Source organism: Salmo salar, chromosome 14 (assembly GCF_965601325.2).
Source record: "Salmo salar chromosome 14, fSalSal1, whole genome shotgun sequence".
Lineage (NCBI taxonomy): Eukaryota > Metazoa > Chordata > Actinopteri > Salmoniformes > Salmonidae > Salmo > Salmo salar.
Window position 1 is genome coordinate 9766748 of NC_138304.1, and position 22527 is coordinate 9789274.

General features: G+C 42.8%; 1 protein-coding gene across 1 annotated transcript in view; it reads left to right on the forward strand.

Moving 5' to 3' along the window:
• The window catches only part of LOC106568715 (low-density lipoprotein receptor-related protein 8), a 169381-nt gene that overhangs the window by 92257 nt on the left and 54597 nt on the right, over positions 1-22527 (forward strand). Inside the window, exon 4 of the mRNA XM_014139291.3 lies at positions 7961-8089. Coding sequence (XP_013994766.1) covers positions 7961-8089 — 129 coding nt within the window. The remainder of the gene's footprint in view (positions 1-7960; positions 8090-22527) is intronic.

Genomic DNA, 22527 nt, shown 5'->3' on the forward strand with positions numbered 1-22527 from the left:
AGCGGAGAATAATGAAGGGAGGAGAGAAGGAGGGGTGAATGTAGGGAGGGCTGGATGAAGGCCTTGTGTTGAATCAGAAAAGCAAGATACGGTGGCAAGTAAGAGAGAGAGAGGGAGAGATGAGAGAGTGACCGAGAGAGAAAGAGCGAGTGGATAGAGCTGTTATATCCTCTAACCGATCGCCCTTTGATGAACTACACACTTAATCCCCCTTCGCCGCACACAAGGGAATCAAATACCAACTGCGTGCCAAAGTGGCTCACGACACTTAAACAACAAGGTAGTGATTGATTAGATTACTCTAAACCCCGATGACTTCCACAAGCTGCCGCTAAAGTTGTGGCTAATGTGTTTTGTTGGAGAAGGGGGCCATATAGGCCTCGTAAACAACAATTACTCAGAGGCAGAGTGACATTTGTGTCTCAGTTGTTTACCGCTGGAGTGACAAACGAGGACTCAAAGTTATGACACGGGAGCTGGTAAGGAATTCATAATCTGTCGTAAAGGAGTTGGCTCATTGAACTTAATTTGAAGTTCATTGAAGTTTCTATGACGTGAGGGAAGTGTGGCTTTTGTTTTGATTTGTATGTCCACATTTGTCGGTAAAGTATGGTGTGTACTTTGAAGCAGACCATTTTGACCCATAGGTATCTCCTTTCACTGTTTTATGTTGTAGATTAATAAATCACTCCTGACTGATGTGATTGGTCAGTTTCTTCTAACTGGAACAGTCATTAATCTATTAATATTATATGTACCCTGCTGAAAAAAATGCTGGTGACTAGTGCTGTGTTTTTTCTGGTGACCAGCTTTCGCTGTGTTTTTACTGGTGACCAGCAACACCAGCATAAATTGGTCACCAGCATACCAGCATGAGTTGGTCACCAGCATCACCAGCTGGTTGGCCAAACTCACCATCAAACCCCTTTTGTAACCACCCTTTGCCTTGATGACAGCTTTGCACACTCTTGGCATTCTCTCAACCAGCTTCACCTGGAATGCTTTTCAACAGTCTTGGAAAAGGAGTTTCCACATATGCTGAGCACTTCTTGGCTGCTTTTCCTTCACTCTGCGGTGACTCATTCTAAACCATCTCAATTTGGTTGAGGCCGGGGGATTGTGGAGGCCAGGTCATCTGATGCAGCACTCCATCACTCTCCTTCTTGCTAAAATAGCCTTTACACAGCCTTGAGGTGGGTTGGGTCATTGTCCTGTTGAAAAACAAATGATAGTCCCAGTAAGCCAAAACCAGATGGGATGGCGTGTCCCTGCAGAATGCTGTGGTAGCCATACTGGTTAAGTGTGCCTTGAATTCTAAATAATACAGATAGTGTCACCAACAAAGCACCCCCACACCATAACACCTCCTCCTCCATGCTTTATGGTGGGAAATACACATACAGAGATCATTTGCTCACCCACACCGGTCTGACAGTCACGTCGGTTGGAAACAAAAATCTACAATTTTGACTCCAGACCAAAGGACATATTTCCACCGGTCTAATGTCCATTGCTCGTGTTTCTTGGCCCAAGCAAGTATCTTCTTCTTATTGGTGTTATTTAGTAATGGTTTCTTTGCAGCAAATCGACCATGAAGGCCTGATTTACAGTCTCCTCTGAACAGTTGATGTTGAGATGTGTCTGTTACTTGAACTCTGAAGCATTTATTTGGGCTACAATTTCTGAGGCTGGTAACTCTAATGAACTTATCGTCTGCAGCAGAGGTAACTCTGGGTCTTCCATTCCTGTGGCGGTCCTCATGAGAGCCAGTTTCATCATAGAGCTTGATGGTTTTTGCGACTGCACTTGAAGAAACTTTAAAAGTTCTTGAAATGTTCCGTATTGACTGACCTTCATGTCTTAAAGTAATGATGGACTGTCGTTGCTTATTTGAGCTGTTCTCGCCATAATATGGACTTGTTTTTTTTACCAAATAGGGCTATATTCTGTATACCCACTACTTTGTCACAAAACAACTGACTGGATCAAATGCATTAAGAAGGAAAGAAATTCCACAAATTAACTTTTAAGGCACACCTGTTAATTGAAATGCATTCCAGGTGACTACCTCATGAAGCTGGTTGAGAGAATGCCAAGAGTGTGCAAAGCTGTCATCAAGGCAAAGGGCGGCTATTAGAAGAATCTCAAATATAACATATATTTTGATTTGTTTAACACTTTTTTGGTTTCTACAAGATTCCATATGTGTTGTTTCATAGTTTTGATGTCTTCACTATTATTCTACAATGTAGAAAATAGTGAAAATAAATACAAACCCTTGAATAAGTAGGTGTTCTAAAACTTTTGACCGGTAGTGTATGCAAATATTTCCCCTTTTGTGCTTTACACCTCCAGCAGAATAATACAATTTCTGAGTGCATGTTATTCAGTTTAACTGGCATATAGTACGCTATATGGATGGTCTTAAACTGCAGTAATTTATATCTGAGATTATATGAACATGACTTGGCATTCTAACATATCTTTATCCATTCATCATCATCAGTAGCGTCTCCCAGCTCTTTCTCACATTTTTGTTTTACATGTTTTGTGTCATCGGGAAAAGCCTCTATCAACCGTTGATACAGTTTGGAAATCAACTTCAGAGGTTGGTCAGACTGCCTTTAAACAGTTCCAGTCTTTGAAGCTTCTTGCTTGTCCAGTGTTTGCTGCACAGAAAGAATAAAGTCTTGTATCGGCAAAAATGTACCTCTGCGCTGTCACAGACTGGTCTTCCCTGGCTTCCTGACCCTGATGAGACCCCTGTCACCATCTGATCGTGCTCAGATGAGGCATGACAAAGAATTACCTTGGTGTACATTTATACATTATATTACCAATGAATGAAATCAATGGTTCAATAATTTAAATTACCATAATTCCCAGATCCCAGACTGTAGCCTACCCATCAACTCAAGATGGCATTTTGTATCCATTCACTGATTGTAGTAATATACTGCAAAATGCACCTGAGCTCCATAGACTGGTCTTCTGTTCCCCGGAAGACGTGGATGTCGACTATGGCAGCCCCCCGCACCTCTCTGATTCAGAGGGGTTGGGTTAAATCCAGAAGACACATTTCAGTTGAATGCATTCAGTTGTACAACTGATTAGGTATCCCCCTTTCCCTTTCCCTGGCTGTCTGACCCTGCAGGGACACATGTCACCATCTGATCCTGCTAAGGCACGATGAGCATAGTGTGACAGTGAAGTTTGTAGAGCTGTTTATACCGTGGCAGTGTGAAAAGTAGGGAATTAGCTAGGGAAACTGACAGATCAATAGCGTTACGTTACTATACAGGCTAATAAAAACTAACATTGTGCTGAAAAACGTCAGAATATCGATTTTCAATCGTTTGGCAGCTGGTTTCATCATTTGATTCAGGTCTACTGTGATTGAGCAAAAATAATAGCTAAAGTTAGTGAGCAAGCTGTGTCAGCCCGTACTGTGGTGTCCATGTGGTTCATGTGGTCCTTTTTTCAGCAGGGTAGATACTTTTATTGTTACTAATTATGTGTTGCGGTTTTCTTCGGCATGTCTCACTTTAAAGGGGGGTTTTAACCAGCCGTGGTTCAAAATAGTATCTGTTTTCTTTCAAACACTTTTTTTTGATTGAGATCGTCTGGTGATATTAAACGAATGGAATCATCCCAAAAGTGCAAACCATGTCCATCTGTCACTCAGGCAAGCCCAATCAAGCGTTTATAGTTTTAAAAGTATTGACAGGAAAACAAATACTATTTTCATCCAGGTCTGATTTGAACTGTCATCAAGGTTAAACCTTGTAAAATATAGGTGACACTATTTCTTAGCCTGCCTCTGAGTGCTTCTGGCTCCTGGCTCTGCAGTACAGCCCTACAGTGCAGTCAGAGTCAGCCAGTGTGTCATGCTGCCTGGTGGTGGGTGGTGGGGAGCATAATAGAGTAACTTGGCCCGGTCAGCTGGGCCGAATAAATGGCACCAAACGATCAGATAACATGAGTTACACACAGATTTACTGCTTCATTAAGCTGGGCTAGCATAGCCACGTCCCTCTCTGTGAATTATGGTTTAGGTACAAGAATGCTAGCTTGCTTGCTTGCTAAAGCCCTTCCAACACTGTACAGTGCCTTCAGAAAGTATTGACAGCCCTTGAGTTATTCCACATTTTGTTGTGTTACAGCCTGAATTCAAAATTGATTAAATATGTTTTTTTATCATCTATCTACACACAACTTCCCATAATGATAAAGAGAAAACATGTTTGTAGATACAGAAATATATAATTTACATAACTATATAAACCCTTGAGTCAATACATGTTAGAATCACCTTTGGCAGCGATTACAGCTATGAGTCTTACTGGGTAAGTCACTAAGAGCCATCCACACCTGGATTGTACAATATTTGCCCATTATTATTTAAGAAATTCTTCAAGTTTTGTCAAATTGGTTGTTGATCATTGCTAGACAACCCTTTTCAAGTCTTGCCATAGATTTTCAAGCATATTTAAGTCGAAACTGTTTTTTTTAATATTTATTTTCCGTACAGGCATCTTTCTTTTCACTCTGTCAACTAGGTTAGTATTGTTGAGTAACTACAACGTTATTTACCCATCCTCAGTTTTCTCCTATCACAGCCGTTGAACTCTGTAGCTGTTTTAAAGTCACCATTGTCCTCATGGTGAAATCCCTGAGCAAAGCACCTACACAACATGATGCTGCCACCCCGTGCTTCACGGTTGGGATGGTGTTCTTCAGCTTGCAAGCATCCCCCTTTTTCCTCCAAACATAACGATGGTCATTATGGCCAAACAGTTCTATTTTTGTTTCATCAGACCAGAGAACATTTCTCCAAAAAGAACAATCTTTGTCCCCATGTGCAGTTTCAAACCGTAGTCTGGCTTTTTTATGGCGGTTTTGGAGCAGTGGCTTCTTCCTTGCTGAGCGGCCTTTCAGGTTATGTCGATATAGGACTCGTTTTACTGTGGATAGAGATACTTTTGTACCTGATTCCTCCAGCATCTTCACAAGGTCATTTGCTGTTGTTCTAGGATTGATTTGCACTTCTCGCACCAAAGTACATTCATCTCTAGGAGACAGAATGCGTCTCCTTCCTGAGCGGTATGACGACTGCATGGTCCCATGGTGTTTAAACTTGCGTACTATTGTTTGTACAGATGAATGTGGTACCTTCAGGCATTTGGAAATTGCTCCCAAGGATGAACCAGACTTGTGGAGGTCTGGTTCATTGTGGAGGTCTAGGCTGATTTCTTTTGATTTCCCCATGATGTCAAGCAAAGAGGCACTGCGTTTGAAGGTAGGCCTTAAAATACATCCACAGATACACCTCCAATTGACTCAAATTATGTAAATTAGCCTATCAGAAGCATCTAAAGCCATGACATAATTTTCTGGAATTTTCCAGCTGTTTAAAGGCACAGTCAACTTAGTGTATGTAAACTTCTGACCCACAGGAATTGTGGGTCAGAAGTCTGTAAACAATTGTTGGAAAAATTACTTGTTTCATGCACAAAGTAGATTGCCAAAACTATAGTTTGTTAACAATAAAGTTGTGGAGTGGTTGAAAAACCTAAGTATATTTAAACTTCCGACTTCAACTGTAGATACTTCTCCTGTTTGCTTTTTACCACCATGAAAGAAATAATTTTACATGGTCAAATTAAAATACATGATGTCGTTTCAATTATGTATAGTTGTTATGTGAATTTCGTTATCAATGTTCATAAACTTCAATTAATCTACTCAGTCTGCAACCCAGAGTTTGTAAGATTCTGGTTGAATGAAACAAACGAGAGTCCCAGCTTACAATAGTCAAAATGTTTATTCACGAGGGTACACTGAAGTCCATTATACAAAGACATCCATTTTATACCTTGCTCCTTACTTACGCACATACTTTCACACAAACAGTATTCATCCTACGCACATACATACACACGAACAATAGGTGAGTTGTATCCTTCTCCCGAGTTCTCACCCCTGTGTCTCACTACCCAGCCGACAGTTCCATTCCACCGAGATTAGAGAAACCTTGAGAAGTACTCCCTGTCCTACCATAAGTTTCTCAGAGTTCTAGCCAGGTCGAGTCAAGCACAGTTTTAATTGTTCTCTGTATTTTCTTTGGCACACACATACACACACATTTATCTCCCTCCCAGTCCAACCTAGTTGGATTTATGTTTAATACTAATTATTCCTTATATATGCTACATAAACTATAATCCCTAATGGTTAAGTTTCAGGGTAGAATTATTTAATTTACGGGTCATCGACCCGCCGTGCACGGTTTTCGGCGTGTTACCTTCGGACAACAGGGACAGGTATTGGAATCCGGCTCGAAGGACCAAATTGTTATGTGAATTTCCTTACCGATGTTCATAAACTTCAATTAATCTACTCAGTCTGCAACCCAGAGTTTGTAAGATTCTGGTTGAATGAAACAGACGAGAGTCCCAGCTTACAATAGTCAAAATGTTTATTCACGAGGGTACTCTGAAGTCCATTATACAAAAACATCCATTTTATAACTTGCTCCTTACTTACGCACATACTTTCACACAAACAGTATTCATCCTACGCACATACATACACACGAACAATAGGTGAGTTGTATCCTTCTCCCGAGTTCTCACCCCTGTGTATCACTACCCAGCCGACAGTTCCATTCCACCGAGATTAGAGAAACCTTGAGAAGTACTCCCTGTCCTATCAAGAGTTCTAGCCAGGTCGAGTCAAGCACGGTTTTAATTGTTCTCGGTATTTTCTTCGGCACACACATACACACACATTTATCTCCCTCCCAGTCCAACCTAGTTGGACTTACGTTTAATACTTGAATTATTCCTTATATATGCTACATAAACTATAATCCCTAATGGTTAAGTTTCAGGGTAGAATTATTGAATCATTATCTTTAAACATATACATTATTTTATCAATAGTACATGTATACCATAATACTGTTAATATTTTCGTTAATCGTTAATCATCTCCAATGCTTTTTTTACCTTTGAAAACCACCACAAAAAAACTGTCAGACAGCACATTACATGAAAATCCGAGACCCTGCTAAACCAGCCCTCAGCTCGACTACGACAAGCTAATAAAAGGTTGTGACATTATTAACATCTAACACACTCGAAAACAAGACCAAATCAAATTACCACCAGATTTTTTTTCTTCGTTGATTCGATTCGGGGGCGACTGTGAAAAACGGCTTAAATCCAACCGGCTCTATGTACTGTAAGCAGAGATGTATAATTAACGACAGCAGGGCTTGATACTAAACGCTGAGTAATCTGGATCAAACAGCGCCCGTGCCAACTACACCAACCAACAGATTGGGCTAGAAAGAGGGGGAGATGGAGGAGACTGTGAGCTGGGGAGGACCAGAGTTCTCTTTCACACTGTGGCCAACTGTACATTTGCTGTATTAAATGTTCTTGTCATGTCTCTAGGGTTGAGGCTAGAAAACAAAATATGTTGGCTGAGTGGTTGTGCTTCTGGATGTGTGTCAGTGACATGGGGATGTTGTTTTGTTTATAGTCAGTTGGTCCATGGAGATACTAGGGCTGAATTCTATTTAGACCGCTCACCCCTTACATACACCCTAGACATTCCTGTAGTTATGAGTGGATTGGAAAGAATTCCATATCGACACCTAGCCTCTACAACCTAGACCTAGGATTTGATAGATATAAGCATCATGGTGATAGCTTCACCATTGTGTTTAATAGGCCCAAGGGCATAGAAGGGCTCGCTCACTCTCCTGATACACATATCTGGTATTATGGTGATGAGCAATGTAGCAGAAACTCGGTGGCCAAATTACTTACACCTACTCAGTCGCCTCAGGTCTGCGAAGTGGAGTGAGTGAGGGCAGCAGGGGAGGGTGTTGGAATGGAACGCAGCCTAACAAGTCATCTCTGCCTTCCCTCCCTTCCTCCCTCCCCTCCAGGCAAACAGACGTGCCCTCCGGAGAAGTTTGACTGCGGCGGCTCTACCAACAAGTGTGTCTCAATGTCGTGGCGATGCGACGGCGAGCAGGACTGCGAGAGCGGGTCAGACGAGGAGGACTGTGCCGCCGGTGAGTGTAACGGACAGCTGTCAATCGAAGGCCATAGAAACGACTTATTGGCAGAGACATGTGTCCTCACGCTAAGGATGGGCAGTAGTCCAGCCCACTGCCAAAGTGCCTGACTGAATTTTTTTATGGAAAACTATGGTGAAAATAGAAGGGGGAAAAAGCTTTTATAAGGTGTTCTGCTCAGTTGTCAGTTGACGAGACAGATTAAATGTTTAGTTGAGCAAGAGTAAGGGAACCAGGGAAAGTGTTGGGGGGGTGATGTTTACATGAAGTGGCTTCTATGAGAAATAGAGGCAGGGGTGTGTTACCCCAGGTGGTAGGTTACCCCAAGCTACCAGTTAGGGTGCGTTATATTCACTGTGTTTGTGCATGTTTTTTGAGACGTAAAATGTATCAATAGGATGCATTACCTGTCAAACCGCGCTCCTTAACACCCGCACGTTGGAGGAAACACCATTCAACCGATGTCACCCTGCAGGCGTCCAGCCAGCAGGGTGACATCAAGAGTCACTAGAGCACGATTAGCCAAGTAAAGCCACCCCCGGCCAAACCCTCTTCTAACCCGGACGATGCTGGGCCAATTGTGTGCCGCCCTATGGGACTCTGGGATTGAACCTGGGTTTGTAGTGATAGCTCAGGCACTGCAATGCAGTGCCTTAGACTACTGCACCACTCGGGAGGCCCGCTATGATCCTTTATTGATGTCACTTGTTAAATCCACTTCAGATGAAGGAGACCATTAAAGAAGTATTTTTAAGCTTTGAAACATGAGCTGTGTTCAAATACCCATACTAACATACTGTATACTTAATGAGTATACTGTATACTACATACTATTTACATTTATGTCATTTAGCAGACGCTCTTATCCAGAGCGACTTACAAATTGGTGCATTCACCTTATATCCAGTGGAACAACCACTTTACAATAGTACATCTATATATTTTTTGGGGGGGAGGGTGGGGGGGGAGGGTTAGAAGGATTACTTAATCCTATCCCAGGTATTCCTTAAAGAGGTGGGGTTTCAGGTATATATATTATATTAGTGTATGTGTGCTCTTTCTGTTTAAATATTTTTTTTAAATGTAACCTTTATTTAACTAGGCAAGTCAACAAATTCTTATTTACGATGACGACCTACCCCGGCCAAACCCTGACGACACTGAGCCAATTGTGCGCCACCCTATGGGACTTCCAATCACGGCTGGATGTGATACAGCCTGGATTCGGCCCGGGGACTGTGGTGAAGCCTTTTGCTCTGAGATGCAGTGCCTCAGACCACTGCGCCACTTGGGAGTGTTTCCATGACATAGACTAACAAGGTAGTAGGTGCCAGGCGCACCGGTTTGAATGTGTCAAGAACTGCAACGCTACTGGGTCTTTCATGCTCAATTGTTTCCTGTGTGTATCAAGAATGGTCCACCACCCAAAAGACATTCAGCCAACTTGACACAACTGTCGGAAGCATTGGAGTCAACTTGAGCCAGCATCCCTGTGGAATGCTTTCGACACTTTGTAGAGTAATGCCCTGACAAATTGAGGCTGTTCTGGGGGCAAAGGGAGCAGGGTGAAACTCAATGTTAGGAAGGTTTTCTTAACGTTTTGTACACAGTGTATATCTGGCGCTAATAGTGGAATGATAGTGTTTCACAGTATTACTTACCCACCGGTGTTGTGATTGGCTGTGATATTCGCCTATTGATTTCTCGGTTGGCTGTTCTGACTTTGTGGAAATCGTTAATTTCCTGGTTGCTAAAATTCTAAACTTTTTGCTCCATTTCAGTTCATGTGAGAAAACGAGCACTGAATAGTGTAGGGAATCACCAGCATTAAACAGCTGTAAAAATGACATTTTTTGGTTATTGAAAGGATACAGTGCCTTCAGAAAGTATTCACACTCTTTGACATTTTCCACATTTTGTTGTGTTACAAGCTGGGATTTAAATTAATGTAATTGTCATTATTTGTCAACGATCTACAGAAAATATTCTGTATTGTCAAAGTGTAGGTACAATACAACCATTTTCAGGCCTTGCCATAGATTTTCATGCAGATTTAAGTCAAAACTGTAACTCGGCCACTCAGGAACATTCACTGTTTTCTTGGTAAGCAACTCCAGTGTATATTTGTCCTTAAGCTTTAGGTTAATGTCCTGCTGAAAGGTGAATTCATCTCCCAGTGTCTGGAAGAAATCAGACTGAACCAGGTTTTCTTCTAGGATTTTGCCTGTGCTTCATTCTGTTTCTTTTTTTATCCTGAAAAACTCCCCAGTCGTTAACGATTACAAGCATATCCATAACATGATGCAGCCACCACTATGTTTGAAAATATGGGGAGTGGTACTCAGTAATGTGTTGTATTGGATTTGCCCCAAACATAACACTTTGTATTCAGGACAAATAGTTAATCGTTTTGCCACATTTTTTACAGTATTACTTTAGTGCCTTGTTGTAAACAGGATGCATGTTTTGGAGTATTTGTATTCTTTACAGGCTTCCTTCATTTCACTCTGTCAATTAGGTTAGTATTGTGGAGTAACTACAACGTTGTTGATCCAACCTCAGTTTTCTCCTATCACAGCCATTCAACTCTGTAACTGTTTTAAAATCCCCATTGGCCTCATGGTGAAATCCCTGAGCGATTTCCTTCTTCTCCGGCAACTGAGTTGTAGTGACTGGGTTTATTGATCCAAAGTGTAATTAATAACTTTGCCATGCTCAAAAAGGGATATTCAATGCCTGCTTTTTGTACATCTAGCAAAAAGTGCCCTTCTTTGAGAGGCATTGGAAAATCTCCCTGGTCTTTGTGGTTGAATCTGTGTTTGAAATTCAGTACTCGACTGAAGTACCTTTACAGATAGTTATATGTGTGGGGTACAGACATGGGGTAGTCATTCAAAAATCATGTTAAACACTATTATTACACACAGAGTGAGTCCATGCAACTTATTATGTGACTTTTTAGGCTTGCAAAAACAAAGGGGTTGAGTACTTCTTAGCTCTAGACATAACAGCTTTTCATTTTGAATTAATTTGTACAAATAACTCCACTTTGACATTATTGGGTATAAAAAAATCTTAATTTAAGCCATTTTAAATTCAGTACTGACTGAACATGTACAGTGGGGGAAAAAAGTATTTGATCCCCTGCTGATTTTGTACGTTTGCCCACTGACAAAGAAAGGATCAGTCTATAATTTTAATGGTAGGTTTATTTGAACAGTGAGAGACAGAATAACAACAAAAATATCCAGAAAAACGCATGTCAAAAATGTTATAAATTGATTTGCATTTTAATGAGGGAAATAAGTATTTGACCCCCTCTCAATCAGAAAGATTTCTGGCTCCCAGGTGTCTTTTATACAGGTAACGAGCTGAGATTAGGAGCACACTCTTAAAACCTGTTGAGGACAGACGTTCCGCTTGCGGAACCCCGTTCCGCCTGCGGAACCCCTAGCCAACAGCCAATGGCATCGCACAGCGCGAAATACAAAACCAACAAAAATACCACAATTCAATTTTCTCAAACAGTCAACTATTTTACACCATTTTAAAGATAAGACTCTCGTTAATCTAACCACATTGTCCGATTTCAAAAAGGCTTCACAGCGAAAGCAAAACATTAGATTATGTTAGGAGAGTACATAGACACAAATAATCACACAGCCATTTTCCAAGCAAGCATATATGTCACATAAACCCAAACCACAGCTAAATGCAGCACTAACCTTTGATGATCTTCATCAGATGACACTCCTAGGACATTATGTTATACAATACATGCATGTTTTGTTCAAATAACAGGAAGGACTGAAATCCTGCAGCACCCGCAAGGTCCCCCTGCTCCAGAAAGCACATATACATGCCTGTCTGAAGTTTGCCAATGAACATCTGAATGACTCAGAGGACAACTGGTGAAAGTGTTGTGGTCAGATGAGACCAAAATGGAGCTCTTTGACATCAACTCAACTCGCCGTGTTTGGAGGAGGAGGAATGCTGCCTATGACCCCAAGAACACCATCTCCACCGTCAAACATGGAAGTGGAAACATTATGCTTTGGGGGTGTTTTTCTGCTAAGGGGATAGGACAACTTCACCGCATCAAAGGGACGATGGATGGGGCCACGTACCGTCAAATCTTGGGTGAGAACCTCCTTCCCTCAGCCAGGGCATTGAAAATGGGTCGTGGATGGGTATTCCAGCATGACAATGACCCAAAACACATGGCCAAGGCAACAAAGGAGTGGCTCAAGAAGAAGCACACTAAGGTCCTGGAGTGGCCTAGCCAGTCTCCAGACCTTAATCCCATAGAAAATCTGTGGAGGGAGGTGAAGTTTCGAGTTGCCAAACGTCAGCCTCGAAACCTTAATGACTTGGAGAAGATCTGCAAAGAGGAGTGGGACAAAATCCCTCCTGAGATGTGTGCAAACCTGGTGGCCAACTACAAGAAACGTCTGACTTCTGTGATAGCCAACAAGGGTTTTGCCACCAAGTACTAAGTCATGTTTTGCAGAGGGGCCAAATACTTATTTCCCTCATTAAAATGCAAATAATTTATAACATTTTTGACATGCGTTTTTCTGGATTTTTTTGTTGTTATTCTGTCTCTCACTGTTCAAATAAAGCTACTATTAAAATTATAGACTGATAATTTCTTTGTCAGTGGGCAAACGTACAAAATCAGCAGGGGATCAAATACTTTTTTCCCCCACTGTGTGTCATTCTGCTGCAGTACCCTTGTCATAGAATTGGGTTTAAACAATTGTCGCCATGTTACAATTCTATGTATCTTTAAATAGGCCCACTATTGTGTGACATTAAAGTGTTTTCTTCTTAGAGATCCCTATCTTCTCCATATCTGGCTTTTTGGTGTTGCTTATCTTTTGACGATGGAGGACACGACAGCTCGGTGTGCAGCACTTGAGATTTCTCAGCGTCGCAAATGGCACCGTATTCCCTACATAGTGCACTACTTTTTAATCAGGGCCTGTCAAAAGTAGTGTTCTGTGTAGGGAATAGAGTCCCATTTGGGACGCATCCCCTATCGATGGAAACGGGCTAATGAATAAATCAGCTCTGCTGAGAAAATACATAGACTTTGATGCACAAATCAAAGGTTGCAATTCAATTTCAAGTATGAGAATCAGTGTGTATAGGATTTGCCCTTGGCGGCCAGCGAGAGCTTTGGTATCTTCCATGACTTATCGCAACCGTAGCGATAGGAAGAGCCACCAATTCAACTTGACCCAGCTTTGCATGGTGCAAGCGCCAATCCATCAACAATGGATGATGACATCACCCTCCTCTTTACCTAATCACGTGCCACCCTGGTGCGTCTCCACACACTCATACACACACCCCGCTGTGACTACACTCCTGGCCTACTTTACACAGCAGCGTGAAGAATTGACTTCTCCTTTTCTCTCGTGCCCTCTTCTCTCCCACGTGTCGGGAAAAATTGATTGAAGCGAAAGCACCACGGGAGGCTGAATGTTTGGACTTTGAAGATTGTGTGCCGCCGTGGCATGCGCGCAGAAAGCTACACTTGGAGAAACCCTGTCTTATTTTCCCCAGATGAGGGAAAGAGCAGAGAGAAAGAGAAAAAAATGCTGCATGTTTTCCTGGGATCATTTGGGTCCCCAAGGTTTTGTGTGTCTGTGTGTTCTTATTTTTAACTAGGAAAGTAAGTTTGGAACAAATTCTTATTTTCAATGTCGGCCTAGGAACAGTGGGTTAACTGCCTTGTTCAGGGGCAGAATGACAGATTTTTTTCCTTGTCAGCTCAGGGATTTGATTTTCCAACCTTTTGGTTACTAGTCCTACACTAACCACTAGGTTACCTGCCGCCCCAGGCTACCTGCCGCTCGACTTCACAGCATTCGCTCAATTTATATTTAATCAAATTGTAAATCAAAACAACTATTTACTCCTCTCAGATATGGTCTGTGAGCATGCATTTACTACAGTGCATCATAGAACATTCAAAAATAGACCTGGTTTCAAATACTATTTCAAATCTTTGTTTTTTATTTAGCCAGATGGGCATGGTTTATGCTTTTGCGTTTACTCTACTGGACCCATTGCGCCACGCAAGTACAATCAAGCCAAATTCAACCGTATTTGATCCAATGTCTGTGTAAAATACATCTATGCCACTTGACCCATAACACTCCTTTGTCTAAAGGAGCTAATGGTTGACTGAAAAAGGCACATCCGCTAGTATTACGAGATCCCACTGACTTTCGCTGTAATACCTTCTTAAGTTTTTAGCTGTAGACAGCCCGGGTCCATTGAGAGCCCTTCTAGCCTGCTCTAATCTCTTTCTCATTCTAATTTCTCCACTGACCCCTCCAGACTAAGCCTCTCAGTGATGACTTCAGGCCAGTGGCCACTGCCTCCCTTAGAGCTCAAACACTGCTGGGCTTGTAGAGTAAATAGTATGGCGTCCATATTAGGATTTTCCTCAGTTGTCAGATGGATCTCACTTTATTGTCAAAACTCCGTCAGTTGTCAGTTTTCAGACAAAAGTCCCTCTCGGTCTTGGCAGTCAAGTTTCGTCTGAGGACTGAGTACGGAAGGACTTCAGAATATGGATGCTGTAATATTAGGATTGGGAGTTATACTGGTCGGGTAATCTGATGCTACAGAAGATCTTCGATTTAATAATAGGCATCATTTCTACCGTTACTACATTTGTATAATACTGTAGGGGCCTGAGTTTTTCTGACCATGTTCTTCCAATGTTGACCTGGCCACATGGTCAGGGAAATCAGTGATTGTAAATAGACTACTGCAGTATTGTAGCCTGTAAACCCTGAGTGAATCCTGAGGACATGGAGATTATGATACCACACCACCACTGTGATAATGCACCTGGTCTGTAGTCGATGATAATTGATTCCCTGCCGGCATCGGTCGGAGACGTACTGTGTTATGAAGCTCTAATTAGATATGTCCGAGGGCCTCAGATCTTTAATAGTGTGAATGTGTTTTTGGTTTTACTATGGTTGTGGGGACCAGAACCCCTGACAAGGATAGTAAAACAAGGGTAATTATTTTAAGTTTAGAGGTTAGGTTTAGGGTAAGGGTTTGGGGTTAAGGTTAGGGTTATGGAAAATATGATTTTGAATGGTATCAAATTTGTGGTCCCCACAAGGATAGTAAAACAAACGTGTGTGTGCCTGGAGATATGCCAAATGGATGGAATTACCACCGGCAGCTCTGATAATGCAACTCCGTCTGACTGACAATAAAGTTTTAATTGAATTGAATTAGATTGACTCGCCATTCAGAGAGGCGGCAGGAGAATTGACTTCAAAGGAGTTGTAACACACTGTCTCTGTGTTGGTATTCAACAGGAGAATGTGCATTAAGGTGCATTGACAATGACTGGCACATAATAATACATGCCATTCCTCGCAGCCAGCCAGTTAGCAGCTAGGTACATTTTACATTACATTTAAGTGATTTAGCAGACGCTTTTATCCAAAGCGTGCATTCATCTTAAGACAGCTAGGTGAGATAACCACATATCATAGTCGTAGTGAATACATTTTTCCTCAATACAGAAGTTATCAGCGAAGTCGGTGCTAGTAGGAAAAGACAAGTGCAATTTTTTTTATGGGGGTTTGGAATAAGATTTCGATGTTTTATTTAAGATACTGTTTGAAGATGTAGGTTTTCAGTTGTTTTTGGAAGAAGGGCAGGGACTCTGCTTTCCTACCATCAGAGGGAAGCTTGTTCCACCATTGGGGTGCCAGGACAGGGAAGAGCTTTGACTGGGCTGAGCGGCCCTGCACAGAGCCCTGACCTCAACCCCATCAAACACCTTTGGGATGAATTGGAAGGCCGACTGCGAGCCAGGCCTAATCACCCAACATCAGTGCCCGACCTCACTAATGCTCTTGTGGCTGAATGGAAGCAAGTCCCTGCAGCAATGTTCCAACTTCTAGTGGAAAGCCTTTCCAGAAGAGTGGAAGCTGTTAGAGCTGCAAAGGGGGGACCACTCCATATTAATGCCCATGATTTTGGAATGAGATGTTCGACGAGCACTTGTCCACATATATTTGGTTGTGTCTGTTCCCAGATTTGTTTGTGCTGTACTTCTAAGGTCATTGTAACTGGACGAGCCAGCACAAACAGATCTGGGATCAGTCATATACTCTTTGAAGATGTAGGTTTTCAGTTGTTTTTGGAAGATGGGCAGGGACTCTGTTTTCCTCCCTTCAGAGGGAAGCTTGTTCCACCATTGGGGTGCCAGGACAGGGAAGAGCTTTGACTGGACTGAGCAAGCACTTGACCCCCGGTAGGGGTGGGACCAGAGGTGGCAGAACAGAGTGGGGTGTAGGGTTAGAGCATAGCCTGAAGGTAGGGAGGGGCAGTTCCCCTGCTGCTCTGTACGCAAGCACCATTGTCTTATCGTGGATGCTAGCTTCAACTGGAAGCCAGTGGAGTGTGTGGAGGAGTGGGGTGACATGGGAGAACTTCGGCAGGTTGAACACCAGGCGGGCTGCAGCGTAAATTGCAGGGGTTTGATGGCACAAGCAGCTAGCCCAGCCAACAGGGAGTTGCAGTAGTCCAGACGGGAGATGAAAAGTGCCTGGATGAGGACCTGCGCCGCTTCCTGTGTGAGGTAGGGTCGTACTCTACGGATGTTGTATAGCATGAACCTGCAGGAGGGAGTCACTGCTTTGATGTTTGCAGAGAAGGACAGTTGTCCAGGGTCAAGCCAAGGTTCTTTGCATTCTGGGAGGCGGACACTGTGGAGTTCTCGACTGTGATGGAGAGGTCTTGGAGCGGGCAGGCCTTCTCCGGAAGAGCAACTCTGTCTTGTTGAGCTTGAGGTGGTGGGCTGACATCCAAGCTGTGATGTTGGCCAGGCACGCAGAGATGCGTGTCACCACCTGGATGTCAGAAGGGGGAAGGAGAAAGGTAGTTGAGTGTCATCCGTATTTCAATGATAGAAGAGACCATGAGGACATGACGAAGCCGGGGGCCTAGAAACGAGCCCTGGGGAACACCAGTAGTGAGAGCACGTGGTGTAGACACAGATCCTTTCCACGTCACCTGGTAGGAGCGGCCTGCCAGGTAGGATGCAATCCAAGAGTGTGCAGAGCCTGAGACGCCAAGCCCTGAGAGGGTGAATAGAAGGATCTGATGGTTCAAGGTGTCAAAGTCAGAGGATAGATCTAGGAGGACAGAGGAGAGTCAGCTTTGGCAGTGTGGAGATCCTTCGTGACACAGAGGAGCGCGGTCTCGGTTCAGGGATCCATCTTGAAGCCTGACTGGTTAGGGTCAAGAAGATTGTTCTGTTTTGGAAAGATACAGGAGTAAACTGTGATAGATTCAAAATGCAAGTAATGTCTATCTTATAAGTCTGTCTTTTACATGGACACGTGTAGGTGTTAAAACACACACATAGACACTAGACACAAGCAGCATACACACAAACACACTCCAGGAGTTTTTTCTGGGTGACACAGGTAAGTATAGATATTAAGTCAGTAAGTATTGATATTTGTAATAGTATAGACATAAGCTTGTTTTGTTTTACTTGAGTTTCACGCTTCACCGACGATGGCCCCAAAATACATGTCAATAATTGACAGAGTACATGGACAGGCTATGGTTTAATCCTGCTTAGAGAGAACTACAATAGTATGCACATACACACAAACATACACATTCCAACAACCTTGCCCTCCATGCCAGAGTCTGGGGCCTTGGGACCCTAGAGACAGTTGTGCTCCCTCTTGGAAGCCATCCCAATCCTAGCAAAACACTCTGCACTCCATCCAGTCAGCTTAAAAAAGTAAATTGCGTCAAGGAGTTTCGCTAATTGAGTCATCCACATGTTAAATAATGCATTAAGTTGAATCCTGCCCTCCATCCATCTCTTTCTCTCTCTCTCTCTCTCTCTTTCTCTCTCTCTCTCGCATTACATAACATTACATTAAGCAGGCAGCAGTCCCCTAAAGAGAAAGTTGAGCTCCTCTGTCCAGTCAGCTGTAGTAATGTAAATGTGCTGCCCTGAACTCACACACACAGGCTCTGAGGTCCTCTTACGAGCGAGGAACACGCCTGTCGCATGGGATCTCTGGGTAATAGAGTAGGCGAGTGTGTATGACATGGTGATGAGCAATTAACCAAAATGTCCGTAATTTTGGGTTTTTTAAACTAATTGACTCCATTTTGTTTGTTTTATTCTGTGAGCCAATAACAGGCCAATATTCGACATAGTTTTGCACATCTTGATATATTGTCTTGCACTTCATGATATATCGCCAATGTCAAATATCATGATATTAGATTTAATCATACTGTATATTGTCCCAATCCTAAAGGCGACTGTACAGAATATCAAATTGTCTTTGAAGGTATAAAAAAATAGTGGATTTGGCTATTTCAGCCACACCCGTTGCTGACAGGTGTATAAAATCAAGCGCACAGCCATGCAAACTCCATAGACAAACATTGGCGGTAGAATGGCCTTACTGAAGAGCTCAATGACTTTCAATGTGGCACCATCATAGGATGCCACCTTTCCAACAAGTCCCTTTGTCAAAATTCTGTCCTGCTGGAGCTGCCCCGGTCAACTGTAAGGGCTGTTATTGTGAAGTGGAAACATCTAGGAGCAACAACGGTTCAGCCGCAAGATGGTAGGCCACACAATCTCATAGAACGAGACCATCGAGCGCTGATGCGCGAAGTGCATAAAAATCGTCTGACCTCAGTTGCAACACTCACTAACCAGTTCCAAACTGTCTCTGGAAGCAACGTCGGCACAAGAACTGTTCTTCGGGAGATCACCATGCGCTATGCCAAACGTCGGCTGGAGTTGTAAGGACAGATGCTGGGAGACAAGAAGCAAGTACAGGGAGTGAATATTTAATGACTAAACAGACAGGAAACAAAACACGAATAGCATCTGGACAAGGGACACATAACGACATTAATGCAGACTCGGGAAAGAGTCAGCATTAACGGGATGTGATGGAGCATTTACGTAATGTGATGGAGTCCAGGTGAGTCCAATGAAGCGCTGATGTGTAATGATAGGCAGCCTGGCGACCTCGAGCGCCAGAGAGAGGGAGCAGAAGCATTGAACTCTGGAGCAGTGGAAATGTGTTCTCTGGAGTGATGAATCACGCTTCACCATCTGACAGTCTGACGGACTAATCTGGGTTTGGCAGATGCCAGGAGAACGCTACCTGCCCCAATGCATAGTGCCAACTGTAATGTTTGGTGGAGGAGGAATAATGGTCTGGGGTTGTTTTTCATGGTTTGACCTATGCCCCTTAATTCCAGTGAAGGGAAATCTTAACGCTACAGCATACAATGACATTCTAGACGATTCTGTCTTTCCAACTTTGTGGCAACAGTTTGAGGAATGCCCTATTTCAGTATGACAATGCCCCCGTGCACAAAGCGAGGTCCATACAGAAATAGTTTGTTGAGATCTGTGTTGAAGAACTTGACTGCCCTGCACAGAGCCCTGACCTCAACCCCATCAAACACCTTTAGGATGAATTGGAAGGCCGACTGCGAGCCAGGCCTAATCACCCAACATCAGTGCCCGACCTCACTAATGCTCTTGTGGCTGAATGGAAGCAAGTCCCTGCAGCAATGTTCCAACATCTAGTGGAAAGCCTTTCCAGAAGAGTGGAAGCTGTTAGAGCTGCGGGGACCACTCCATATTAATGCCCACGGTTTTGGAATGAGATGTTCGACGAGCACTTGTCCACATACTTTTGGTTGTGTCTGGTCCCAGATCTGTTTGTTCTGTACTTCTCAGGTCATTGTAACTTGACGAGCCAGCACAAACAGATCTGGGATCAGTCATAAGGGACCTACAGTATGTCTGGGATATGTCTCTTTTCTGCCTTTTTATGTACACTGGTTCCTCCTTTAAAAGTTGTGTCATATTGCAGCACACCTTGCGGACTGCTGCAGCAATCTATGGCACGTTATTTAATTGTCAGCCATGTTTTACGTTAATGCAAGTTAGTGCTAATTTGACCACCAGAGGGAATCTTTGAGAAGCATTTGATAGTCTCCATATTGGCATTACTAGAGAATTTGAAACTTTTTTGGTAATAACATAGTACATGGGATTGATATTAAGAAGTTGGTACTTATTTATTTTGATCCAAAGCCAGGAATGAGTGAGTCACTCAGCTTTATGTAAGTGCCAGCTATATATGACTGTGTCATCACAGTAATATATAACGATATATATATAACGATAATGTATAACGATATTTTGGAGGTTATTTTGTTTTCAAAAAAACGAAAGAGAGCGACTGTAATCTGAATAAAGGCCAAGATAATACTTTTAAATTCCAGAACATTTATTTCTGTTTTTAGAGGGAAAGAAATGCTAGGCCAATTGTGCGCCGCCCATAAAGGCCATAATATAGCCCTGCTAATAGCCATGGTGCTGTACAACGTGACCGTGTGTTTGAAAGAGTATTTTCCAGTAAGCAACAATTTGTTTACCTTCATTATACAACTTTTTATCTCAACAATCCTGTTTGCTTCTACCATTGTCGCAGGTGATATCTAGGAGTTAGTTTAGCCAATTTATCTGACTTCGTGTTAAATAAATGTACGGTTGCAAAATTCTAGTAACTTCCTCAATATTACCTTTTTGTTCCAATTCCTGCTTATTCCGTCTTGAACCGGGAATTTATCAACCAGGATTTCTGGAAAACCGGATATTTTTTTGTTGCAACTCTACAGTACAGTCAAATAGTCTCCCAATCCCTGACAACAGCAGTGATTAGGGTCTGGGATTAATGACGGACTTTCTTGGTAACTTCAAAAATGGAAAATAAATTGTTCCAGGGAGGTTTCTCTACAGACAATTCTCCCAACAAATCACGAGGCTGAAAAAACCCCTCTTTCTTCTCTTTCTCTCTTCTATATCTCTCTCCTCTATCTCTCACTCCATCCATCATACTCCTGGTAGCAAGTTGTACGTGTGGTCATAATAATACTGACATCACTGTGGGAAAAAAATCCCTCTATTCTTTCCTCTCCCTCTACTATATTCTATATCCTCTCTCTCTCTCTCTCTCTCTCTTTTTCTCTCCTCAATCTCCCTCTTCATTGTCATCCTCCTCTCCCCAGCGTCCACTTCTCCCTCTCCATTATCACACCGTTTTGCTGTGTAAATGTGTCTGTGGCATTAGTAGAAAGGTCATCTGTTGAGTCGTTCCCCAGTGAAGGGCGGCCTGTCTAAACTGGCTGAGATGTGGGTTGTGTCCCAAATGGCATCCTATTCCCTATATAGTGCACTACTTTTGACCAGAGCCCTATGGGCCCTGGTCAAAACTAGTGCACTACAAAGAAAATAGGTTGCCATTCAGGATGTAACGTGACCTTCCTGTAGAGAAGGTCTATGGAGGCCTCGATGGGTAGCACTGTGCTCTATGGTCCTTAGGGAGTTAGTATTTCTATGAATAATAGTGTGACAATGCTCCTTAGGGTTCTAGTATCTATGAATGCCGTCTGTGAGAGTCAAACGTCGCTTAACCTCGTGACATGGATTGATGTGAGTAGGGGTAGGGTGGATAGATGGATGGAGGCCACCGTCTCACCCCCATCACTGCGGCTCCTCGTCCAATCAGAGGTAGAGAACCGGGTCACACCACAGCCACGCCCTTCATGTTTGGCTGGCTGGGGATGATGTCACATTCCGATTGGATCATCATCCTTCAAAGTCAAGAACATGTTCAGGAATTAAAGTTACTCTGAGCCCATAGGCAAAAGCCAAGGGAAGTCTGTCAGAAGTCTTTAAATGCTTTTACCACAGGCCCCAACTGAAATGATGTCTCTACCGATGTAGCAGGAAATGCTAATGTATTTCACTAATGGGCCTCTCCATGTGTAATATGCATGTTTATCGAGTCTCCTTAATAATTTAACTGCAAATTAGTTGATAAGTGGGGCTAGGTTGCGCATGATGTGTGTGTGTGTGTGTATGCTGATTCAGTGTGTGTGCGCACGCACGTACATGTGTGTATTTGTACTGATAAGACACGGCAAATTCAAATGGAACGCTGTTGTTTAATATCGATGAAGATTAGATGAAGCCTGCAGCCCAGCCGAATCCCAAATATGATTTGATTTTCTGTTTCTATCAGTGGTGCAGCGGGTATAGTTCAGTATGTGTTAATCCTCATCTGTGGCCTTAGCTAAATTAATCCATGTGTGTGTAATAGAACACACATGGTGATTTGCACATATGGGTACAATAAGCAGGATGATCATGGTGTTCTGTTCCCACATTCCGACAGAGGAGGTTAATTTACAGCAGTCAGCTTGATAATAAGCGGTGATTAGGATGAAAAAAAATAAGTCTCTCTTTGATTCTCTCTTCTTTAGCTACTGGTATGGTCTGGTAAGCCTACTCTGAATAAGCAAGTCATTTACTG